General features: G+C 37.6%; 1 protein-coding gene across 1 annotated transcript; it reads left to right on the top strand.

The window, feature by feature from the left end:
* Positions 1 to 331: 331 nt before the first annotated feature.
* On the top strand, positions 332 to 3812 carry cdkn2a/b (cyclin-dependent kinase inhibitor 2A/B (p15, inhibits CDK4)). Its single transcript, XM_006630074.3, has 2 exons — positions 332 to 728; positions 2709 to 3812. Exons 1-2 carry the CDS (start codon positions 606 to 608, stop codon positions 2955 to 2957), a joined length of 372 nt encoding a protein of 123 aa, XP_006630137.2. The 5' UTR covers positions 332 to 605; the 3' UTR covers positions 2958 to 3812.
* The last annotated feature ends 7680 nt before the right edge of the window (positions 3813 to 11492 follow it).

The following is an 11492-nucleotide window of genomic DNA, read 5'->3' as shown; positions in this document are numbered from 1 at the left end:
CAGACGCTCCCGTCTCGGTTGGAGCGGATTAAACTACTGTAGCTAAACCGAACATCTGCATCACAGCGCAGGCATGGGAGCGATGAGCGAAACGCGGTCGTGTCCAGTAGCCTCACATGAAATATGTCTGTACTGCATGGGCTGTACTATCAACGGACTAGCTTTTCCCTAGCTGAAGGAGGAGGTTGGTCAAATAAAATGTAAAGGTCTGTCGTGTTGCCCGGTACGTCATGGACGGGACAACATTCTCGTTTAGCCTATCAGCCGGCCTTCCCCTTCCTGGTGTACTTGACATTGGGCGTGCGCAGTGATACTCTCAATAGGAGGAGTTTGGCAGTTCTCGTCTCCAGTTCAGACAAGACAAGTCAGAACAAATACCCCTTAACTCCAAGGCGACACTACAAGAAATCCCGATTTGACGGTCCCAGTTTCATGTAGACCTGACCCTAGCAGAGACGGAAATACTGGACGTTCATGCGGGATTTGCTTCAGGCGTTTTTACATCGCGATGCACTTTGCGAAACTACGACCTGTCAAATGAAGTATCAGTTTTAGTACCGGTTCTGGGAAAAAGGACTTGCGCGATTTCTTTTTTTTTGTTCACCATGAGCTCTGGAGATATCTTGTCATCTGCCGCAGCCACTGGCAACATTATTCTGGTCGAACAATTACTGAAAGCCGGCATCGATCCCAATGATGTTAACGCCTTCAGTCGGACCCCTCTTCAGGTAGGTCATAATAGGCTGAACAGAATAAATTACGTTTTCAGCCTGCTGTGGAGGTTAACTTGTATTCGGAAATTATAGATTAAATAGCGTAATGGTAGTTGTTGCGTGGGATAAGGAGATCATTTATGTGAGGCAGGTATAGATACAGTATAAGAGAAACGACGCCTGTCATGACAGAACATGACGCTTATTTGTTTTTCAAAATTCATGTATGCTAATAAGGACCATAGGCCTAAGGCTCTATTGACGTTTTAAAACATAATAAAATGCAAATTATAGTATATATGGTATATAGTAATTATAGTATAGTATATGTCATATGCAAGAATCCATAGTGTATATGTGTGCGTATAGTTTTCTAGTCTTCAGTAAAATGACAGTTTACAGTATGTGGACGTACTGTTTAAACTCTTTGGGGGAAAAAATCTTACACCGAAGATTTGAAATCAATACGACATTTATCAACTGAGATTTCTTAAATTAGGAAAATTAACACAGAAATGTCTTCTCTAAAATGGTTAATTTTCGAAGGCCAATGTATTGAGAATTTTCAAGTTAATTTAATTGTTTGGTTTTTGACATTTTTATCATTATTAGAAATGATGAGTATTAACATTATCGTTAAGTGTTTCCGTTTTTTTTAAAATACGGGAGCAATCTCGGATTAAAAGCAAACGTCTTTATATATAACTGACTTCACTTTATTACCATCCAGATATCTTGCGTATCAAATTTATAGTTGGAAACAGGATACATCCTTCTTAATATTTTACATTTAGACATATTTTTCAAAATATGTCTGTTCTAGTAATTAAAATTTTTGCATTTGGAAAACCACAGCATGTCTCATTCTGTTCAAGATTTCACTGTTCATTAATTCCATTTGTTTAAGCTTGCTCGGGAATATACAGTACTGTATGTATTTATAATAAAATTAATGGGAAATATTATTGAAAGATTCCATATATAGTACACAAGTATTTACATTTTATTTTTTGAAAATGAGAAGCAACCAATTTATTGTTTGTGGTCACAATCAATTTATTAGAAAATGTTTAACCCATACATTTTTTGTCCTTCATCGTAAATTTACACGTGACTAATCGATAGCCAACAACCTGTAGCGCAGACATGAAAATACAGTACAGTACTTTCTATCGAAAGCAGTAAATATACTTAAAAACATAACGGGTATTAGAATCTCTAAGAGCAGCGAGCAGAATGAACAAGCACCAAGATAATAAATCAACTTAATTGTTGAACATTTATTACAGGGCTAGATTATTGTCTTGAAGTACAGGTAAACGTCTTTTTTTATTTAAACAAAATAACAGTCGTAATATTTACTCACTTTTTCAGAAATTAGTGGCTTCTTTAACGTAAACTACATACAGATCTGTATTAGCTTATAGTAGCATATACTAGGTATTGAGAATTAAAAATTGTTGTTCAAATAGAAACAACGCGTTGTTGTTTTATCAAGTCTAAGACATTAGCCTATTGGAAATTAAGTTTAGACTTATTCTTAAAATGAAGTTAAACGATTTCTCATTTTTTCCTCATGGAGTACCTTACTCTTAAGTGAGTACATAAAGAATCGAAAAATGTCATTAGACGATTTATAAAATGTTAAGGAATCTACTGTTTTTTTTCACGTTGTATAACCAGTGTGTAATTTACAAAATCTGGTATCTAAAACAAATTTGTGATAAGTTTATACGTTAAAGTCAGCAGACAAAAATAAGCTCTAATCACAGGGTTAATGCAAAGTGTATTTTGTTGTGCTTTTTTTTTTTACTTTGTCACAAAAAGCATTGCCAATTAACTTGTTTGCCGTCGTTTTTTCCTGCCGGTTTGGACACAGAAATCTAACATATTTCCAAGACGTTATTGTTGTTGCCGCAACATTTACCGTTCTGAGTGACAGTAAAAAAAAAAAGTCACTCAAATTATTCTTCACTATGTTTGACCACCGTGCAGGTTATGATGATGGGGAACCCGATAGTGGCGGAGCTGCTGCTGTCCCACGGAGCGGACCCGAACGTCTCCGACTGCAGCACGTTCAGCACGCCGCTGCACGACGCGGCCAGGGAGGGCTTCCTGTGCACGGTCAAGGTGTTAGTCCAGTACAACGCCGACAGAAACGTGAAGGATAACAACAGCCGGCTACCCATTGATCTTGCCAGGGAAAATGGACACGGGGACGTCGTAGCGTTTCTAGAGCTGTAAATGTCACGATCACTTACATTTAATTTATGATTTAAGGTTTTAGAAAACAAAACTGCAAAGAAGCGTCGAAGTATTGTTTTATGTATGATTATAAGATTACAGTATATTTTATACGCTATGGTATGGTTTTTTCTCTCTCGTTTAAAAAAAGATCTATGGACCTCCGCACAGTCCAGAGTTTTTAAAATGTGTTCTAATGTTTTCAAGGCAATTTCTTACTCTATACCAAGTGTATGTTGGATTGATTTCTTGAAGTGCACGGATTGTTCGATTATTTTAGCTACTGTACCTTGAAAGGCTTTAGAATCCCTGTGAGCCCGCTACTCCAGTAATGAAGATAGTTAAGTTTGTATTTTACATATATTGCACTTTAAAATATTTATATATTAAATTATGTTCCAAATACAGTAGTTATCATTCAGAAGACGTGGATAGTTTTCAAAGTAGGAACTAAAAAATAGCGTTTCAAAGTTTGTTTTTATGCGTTGATATGAAATATATTGTAAACTGCTGGAGCCGACTTACACTGATGGAAAAAAGAAAAATGAAATAGCATTTAACAAAATAAGCTTTGGCTTGCTCCAAGACGCATTGTAAAACCATTCGATTGTTTTGTTTTATAAATATTCACATTTGAAATTGCAAGTTGTTTAGAATTCACGTTTTGTGTGTGTGAAGAAATTGTGCTGTGTAAAGTAATATAAAAACTGTCTGTGGTCATTTTTAGAGGTTTCGGAATACTAGGTGTTTCCGTTTTGTGCAATTTCCAACATATTTCAACAATGTATATTTAATATTTCATCATTATTAAATAATTTGATATTTATATGAAAATAAAATAGTGATAAGAATCGATTGATTTGAAGATGGCTCATTATTAGCGCAGTTTTGGTCAGCCGGTACAAAATAATGAAAAGACCCGTTATTTTAAACTGCAATTCAGTATGTACTGTAACAGAAAGAGACCGTCTTATCGTCTTATTCTCATTGGTAACCTTCTCTCTTCATATTGTATAAAGCTTGCGGCATTTGAAAATTGACTTCTTTTAGTAGTTACATTTAATTTCCTTTCCTGTGCTATTATAGAAAATTGTTCATCAATTAACAAATCGAAACATTAAGTACTTTTCTGATTCATATTCGTGCTATCCAGTTTTAGAAGAGACCCCGGGTGGATCAACTCAATTTAGACGGGTGATTTTCGTGGTTTTCGGGAAAATCCCTGATTTTTTAAAATGCACACACATCAATATTGATAAAGAATACCACTGCCATCACTATAATTGTAATCTAGTGATGCAGAGTCGGGGAAAAAATGGTCTGATTTTAATACTTATACCCAATCCGGATCCTTCAAGAACAGAATATAAATAAATAGATCCAGCCGTGATCAGGAAGGCGTCTATTCCTGGTCGGAGAGGTCAGACAACAACACTCACTGTCAAACGAAAGACAAAAAGTTTTGGTCAAGTGCTCCTCTACTTGGTATTCATATCACACGATACCTTTTCGTTTGCGTGATTCAAAAATAATACGGAAGTTGTTTTTTTAAGTCTTCGGGTCCAATTGCACAGGCAAAGAATCCTGTCAGCTTTTACTTTTTTATTCGTGTTTTGCTCGGAGTGTAATACAAAAGCTTTGGCTTTGTGATTAACTTTTGGGAATATGAAGGAAAAATACTCCCAGTCACGGTGGGATCATGTCCAGAATGATGACGCGAATCTGGTCGTTAATTCTTTCGAATTGGATATTGTTGTTTGTTTTGTTTTTTTAAATCTTGATATCTAATCCTTTGTAGACTTTCAAGAGTGAAAATCATAATCCGCTAACGGCACTTCGGTATTTTCTTGAGCGCGTTTATGAGGATCTGAATTCCCGGTTAGCATAACCGGAGATACGAAAGTGACTCGTCGTTATGAAGAGGTAACCACATTGTGGAAACCACCAGAGGGGTCAACATGTATCTGAGAAATACTAAATGTACAGATTTTAATTTCAAAGGTTTGACCACCAGCATTATTTGTATAGGAAGTTAACAGCATAAAACGTCGTTCCTAGGGCTATGTCCCTTTAACACTGCTGTTCAGGTGTGATGCTCCGTTTACCAACCAGCTGGAAAGGACACCAATTTTTAGATTAAAATTAAACAGGATTAACGTACATTTCAATTGTGTACATTTTCTATGTGATTTTCTGGTCACTTTTAGTATCACAAACCTTTCGTGTTGATGTATTTATATTTAAAGGAATCAAATACAGATATTGTATTTTTTAATCGCCGACGTGTCTAATGATAATTTTCTAGGTAGATACATTACTAATTAACAAGCAAACGAACAATCCCCAATAGTGTTCATTGTGTTCTGACGTGTTATATCACAGAATGCCAGTCGTGACACCTTTTGACTATGGTGTTTCATGCTTGCGGTGATGGAAAATCTAGTTCAAACCAGTCTCAAACTCCTTTTTAAATGTTGCTCCTTTATTTGGAGTTGATACAACCTATTGAACAGATGGAAATAAAACAGATATGGCTTTTGATTCCACCATTTTACTTAAAATAACTGCGCAATAGATACTGAGGGTTAATAGGTACTGTCACTAACTCGTGACTTTTTGTGACGTCAACCATTCAGAGAAACTGGGAGGGGGGTTGATTCATTTGTAGATACGAATGATAGAGCAACGAATGAATATGTAACAGGTTCCTCTTTTTCCATTGTTATAGAATATCCCTCACCTATCTGTGTATAATACATACAATAAAGGCAATACTAGTAGCTGAACTAGTGAACATTGTAGTCGGTATACTAGGGAAAGAAGCGTTTTCGTATTTTAAAACCTGGCATATTTTCAGTGGTGCTGAAAACAAGTGTCCAGATAACCAGACACAGAGCATACAACACCAACAGAGTGGCTTTCAGTTACCCAAACGCCTCGATGCATACAATCGGTTTTTATGCTTGATAAAGATCATATTCCTGATATTACTCACGATAGGGTGACATCTCATCTCATCGCGTAAGCAGATTCAAACCAAGAGGCGAAACCTTGTGCATAAAACGCGAGGCAGTTGCGGTAAATTATTTTAACATTGCTCAATTAAAGTCGTGAGTTGGTCACATTTCACAATAAAGTTGGCACAATCTCAGAACCGCAACAAAATCCAATATCCCAGAGCTAGGAGGCTTTTTAAAATCGTAAACCATGGTGGATTTTTAATAAAGGCTTACTGTACATTTCATACAAAAGTATTCAATCGTTCTCCACATTCAACGAAAACGGGGAAAGTTATTTTGGACTACAAATGTTGCAGTTCAGGTGGGTAGCTGCGTCAGCATGCGTAGGCTGCAAAGGAACAAGTAATAGGTTTATTCCATGCTGAAAAAAGTAATACGTTTATTCAGCATGGAATAAACCTATTACTTGTTCCTTTACAAATGTTGCAGCCGCTTATTAAGATGGCCCTTTGACAGTGTCCTCACAACTTTCCCCAAAGGCGTTCTCAGTAAAGACGAGGTGGGAGCAGGTACAGTACCTCAGTCGAGTTCATTTTCGTTTTCTCCCGGGACTAAAGATGTCAAGTTATACTGTGACTTCTTCACGAGCTACACCATCTTTCAACAATCGATATTTTAAACTGTATAGATTCAAGGTTCATGCATAAGAACATCTGAAACATCACAAGTTAGAAGAAATGTGAATCTCGGTAGCTTTTTTATTTAAAATTGTCAAACACGTTTCTCGAAGAATCTCACAGAAGTTATTTTGGCAGTATAGTTTCTTCCAGTAAAACATTTCTTCTTATATAAATAAGTATTGTAGATTTGTATTAATCACAAATGGCACTTGTAACAGAGTGAGGCCGAGTGTTCTGTCCTCACTAAAAATAAAACTAGTTAAAAACGTAGGAAGTCAAACTCCATCTTCCAACAAAGGAAACATTCCTGGAAGAATCTTCATTGTGTACTAGATTGTGTAAGAGATCATCATCATAATCCTGCAGAGTCTCTCACAAAGCTCCACACACTGGAGTATTTATTTTCTAAAAAAAAACTAGTTTGAAATGTAGGAAGTCGATGTCCTGTGTACTTCCCTTTGGTGCAGAGGGAAGAACACTTCTCTACCACAATCAGTCATATTCACCATGAATTCACCTGTATAAACAAAGATCTGTTCCTGGCACAACCATATTTAACTAGGTGTCTGTTATGTCTGTAGAAACAGAAAAGTGACAGAATATTTTAACCGGTAGCTTTAACTTGAAAAGTAAATTGTTTCAGTTTAAAAGAAATACCAAAAATAACGATGCCTGGGAACTTGAGCTTCACATGCAAAATTAATATTTGCCTATAATCTCTCTAGCAGGAAAATGCAAAAGTATAATTTGACGAGGCAGCTTGGCTTGTTAGCTTCAACCTGACCCGACTCTGTTTTAAATGAATACACCTAAGAGGACCAAAGGTAAACATGCCGTGTTTCTTCCACAAACAAGTGATGTTTTTGGTTTGAATTAACTGAGCTAACCTGAAAGCAGATTGGGTTTGATTCATTTACAGTACATACAGTACCAGTGGTTTATTCTCAAGGTGAACTCAATCTTGGCGAGAGTGAAAGGGCATCATAACGACTGAAACTGAGGTCAGTGAAGGCATTATGTAAAATGCAAGTCCAAAGTAGCACTGTACACTGTACATGCATTATTGCTGATCACTCACCTGTTTCACTATGCATTTCCTGCACGTTCTGACAAGAAACTGGGTCCTAAATACAAAAGCAAAACTAGCGCAACACACTTCAGCAGTGGATACAATACAGAGAGAGTTCACTGAGTGGGGGAACATAATCTATCCATAAATGGCAGTGATGGTGGACGGTTTCATTTATGAATGCTGAGCTGTTCTTTGCCCTCCTAGAATACACACAAAATAATTATAGACATTTTAACAATGTTGCTCTACAGCTGCCTGGTCTTCTGTACTCGTATAAAAGCTACACTCAAGACAGGTTTCCCTCTAGTGAAACACAGCTCACCCACTCCCATCCCCGAGTGAATTCAGATGCACATCAAGAAAAGAACATCAATTAAGAGAACGTGATCAAGCAGCTTTCTTGTAATGCCTGTCTGACAGGATAGCGTTATAGCACTGGACTTTGAGGCCAGTCTTATCACTGCACAGTAAACCTGAAAGCTCATCTGGAGCAGAGCTGCAGCAAGTGCACGAGGAGCAGGAGCAAGATGTAAACAGACAAGCTTAACACTTCCTCAGCCTGTGGGCTTCAACCAGAGGCCCGGGGGCATTTGGGGGTCTCACAGACATTGTTGAAGGGTACCTTTGAAACAATTTTCACCCTTCTCGGCTAGCAGCAAGGTAGATCCATAAATACTACTGACAGAAGCTGTCTCTGAATCCTTTTTGATGACTACGTAACAAAACATAACAAAGGATTACGAAAGAGAGGAGGCCATTTGGTCCACCCAGCTACTTCTTGAAAGAAACCAGGCTATAGGCTGGGAAGTTTGCTCCATACTCCCACAACTCTTGGTCTAAAGAAGTGCCTCCTGTTCTTGGTTTTAAATGCAGGTTAACCAAGTTTCCGCTTGTGCCCTCTGGTTAGTATCTTGCAGTTCATTCTGAAGCAATCTGCTAAACTAATTCTGTCAATGCTTTCTTAAAGCCATCAGCACACCTACAGACCTCAAAGACCAGAGATCTCTGGAAAAGTACAGAGAGCTTCCCATTTCTGGCCATGATCATGCCTGCTGATTGGGCTGTTTTTTTGAACCAGGCTCTTGTGTTCCAGTGGCTGAAGAGACACATACCTGGTGTCTATTTTATTGGCATGAAAAACATCTTTTTACAGTACAGAAGATCAATCACTGGGCCATCTGTGGCAAAAGCCTCCAAGTATGCATGGCCTGCAAAGGCAGAATGCATTTACAAGCTTGATTTTAATATTAGTCTCGGGATGGGATTCATTTTGAGCAAGATTAGTATACATGCTTTGTGAGCTATCACATCTAGACCTCTACATACACCTGCGCAACAAGCAAGAATGTATTCAGAATTCTTTATTATTTATTTTTATTTATTCATATATTCCAGGACATCTATTCAAAGTGACTTTTAAATCAAAATCAAAACAAGGACAAATCATTTTTTTTAAAAAGGAAAACAATCTACTCTGACATTTATTTCATGATACAAAACCTGCTTTTCTCTTTATTATGGCTATTAAAATGATTTATCTAATGCTGATGTTGCCCGTACTTTTTTCCTGTTGAAAAGAGTGTGAAAGGAGTTAAGACCTCAATTTTAGGTAGGGGAGGCAGTGTAGTATTGTATAGTGGGTAAGCCTTTGGACAACTGACTATGAGGTTGTGGTTCTGAATCTCTGCTGTGGACGCTGCAGCTGTACTCTAGAGAGTTTTGCTCCTGTTCACCCCACCTAAAAGGGGACCAGCATTGCCTGGGGGTTAATCCATGTGTTTGACTGGTGTGCTATTGATGGGCTTTGTAGTCCACCTAACACTAAACTAACCAGAATGCGCTCTGATCCAATGAGCTGGTGCGTCTCTGCTATGGACTTTTAACCTTTTTATTGTATATAGTACCTTTCACAGCACATCATCTCAAGGCACTGCCCAATAAACCAATAAAACAAAAAAAGGAAGTAAATTCAGCCAAATTAAAAGTGAAAAAGAGAGTTCTAAGAAAGTGAGGTCTTTCAAGATCAGATAAGGGCTGGGAGCTCACTCCACAGTCTGGGAGCAACACAACAGAAGGCACAGTCACCCAGTGTTTGGATTCAGGTATTGGGAACTACAAAAGTCCAAAGTTCACAAATGTCCTGTAGTGTACAGTATACAGGAGGCTACAAGTCTTTACCGGTGAGCAGCAGTGCTTTGAAACGTATTCTGAAAGCCAAAGGGAGCCATTGAACAGGTGATGTATGCTTATCGGTGAAGGGAAATGATCTTTAAACCTGACTGAATGAACTCTGAAAGCTTTAAGAGAACTGCAAGTTATTCCCAAAGTCCTCGTGATGACTGTGAATCATGTTATAATTATAGAACTTAAGCACAATATACTGTTTACTGGAACTACAGAGGAATGTATTTTATGTTGATACTTTGATACTACCTTGCTGATTTACCTACTGTAACTGAGATTAACATCTTTGGTCCTGTTGTACTTGGAACCTAAGGAAATTGTGTCAAATATTAACAGCTCTTCTGAAGATGGTAAATAATAATAATGTATATGAAGAAGTGCACTCTTGATATAAGAACAAAATGAAGATTATGCTATATGGCAAAATGGAACTGAATTGTTCTTACTAAATGTGCCATTTACTCAGTGACAAAAAAAATGGAACAATATGAAGATGGCACCTATTGGCTTTATACAGTGGGTATAGAAAGTCAGACCTTTCCCATTTTTATTTACAAATTGTATCTTGCAACATCCAAGTAAAAAAAAAGAAAGCAAAACTTCTGAAAAAAAAATAAAAGTAAAAAAGTGGAATAACTGGGTTGGATTAGAGAACACCCCCTGAGTCAATACTTGGTGGTTTGCTTGAATTACAGCCTTGAGTCTGTTTGGATACATCTCTACCAACTTTGCACACCTAGAGGGAGGAATGCAGAATTGTTCAAGCTCAGTCAAACTGCGTGGTGACCGTTGATGGACTGCCCTCTTCATTCCAAAGATTTTCAGAGGGATTTAGGTTTAGGTGCCACACACTTTACACTTCTTAATGATGGTCTTGACTGTGCTCCCTGGGATACTTCAAGCCTTTGAAATCTTTTTATACCATCTCCTGATTTGTGCCTTTCCACAACTTCATCTCGAAGTTCTTTTGAAAGCACCTTTCCGCCCATAGTGCAGTCTTTGCTCTGAAATGCACTTCCGAGCTGTGGAATCCACTAGAAACAGCTGCTTTTATTCTGAACTATTCAAAATCACCCCAATTGATCACAGGTAGGAGCCAATTAGTTTGTTTTGTGATCTGTAAGGTGACTGGTTATACCTGAGCAAGTTTACAAATGCCATTGTAAGGGGGGTGTTCACTTATCCAAATAAGGTATTTTACGGTTATAATATTAATTTATTTTCAGAATGTAGAAAAAATTAAAGAGCTTTATACATTGCTTGAAGGACTAAGTAATGGTGCCTCTGGTCATTTGTTTGGCATAAGCAAATCTTAATTTCACATAATAAGGGAAAACGAAAAAGCTGTGAGAGTGAGTGTAATAAGTGGAAAAGTGACATTAATTAGAGTCTCAAACGTGCCAAATGACCTGATCCACATGGGCGTCATTACAGCAATAAAGGTGAGTTTAGAGCAATTGAATTGTGAGTTCAGTTCCCCTAACCCTATTTTCCCCATAAAATGGGAATCAAGTTTAGCAACCACACATTTTTCAAGAACATTACTCTACTGACACGTTAAACTCAATTAAGGCATCTAGTACCGTGCAAAAAATCTTGTATCACACACACGCACAGAATCAGCTGTAGACCTTACAAA

The sequence above is a fragment of the Lepisosteus oculatus genome, chromosome 1, assembly GCF_040954835.1.
Source record: "Lepisosteus oculatus isolate fLepOcu1 chromosome 1, fLepOcu1.hap2, whole genome shotgun sequence".
Taxonomy (NCBI): domain Eukaryota; kingdom Metazoa; phylum Chordata; class Actinopteri; order Semionotiformes; family Lepisosteidae; genus Lepisosteus; species Lepisosteus oculatus.
This window is presented reverse-complemented; position numbering and strand designations above follow the sequence as displayed.

Excerpts from the sequence above, each read along its gene's own strand:
- cdkn2a/b (XM_006630074.3), top strand. The coding sequence starts at position 606 with ATGAGCTCTGGAGATATCTTGTCATCTGCCGCAGCCACTGGCAACATT. Across the intron at positions 729-2,708 it reads TCAGTCGGACCCCTCTTCAG|GTTATGATGATGGGGAACCC; the intron begins GTAGGTCATAAT and ends ACCACCGTGCAG.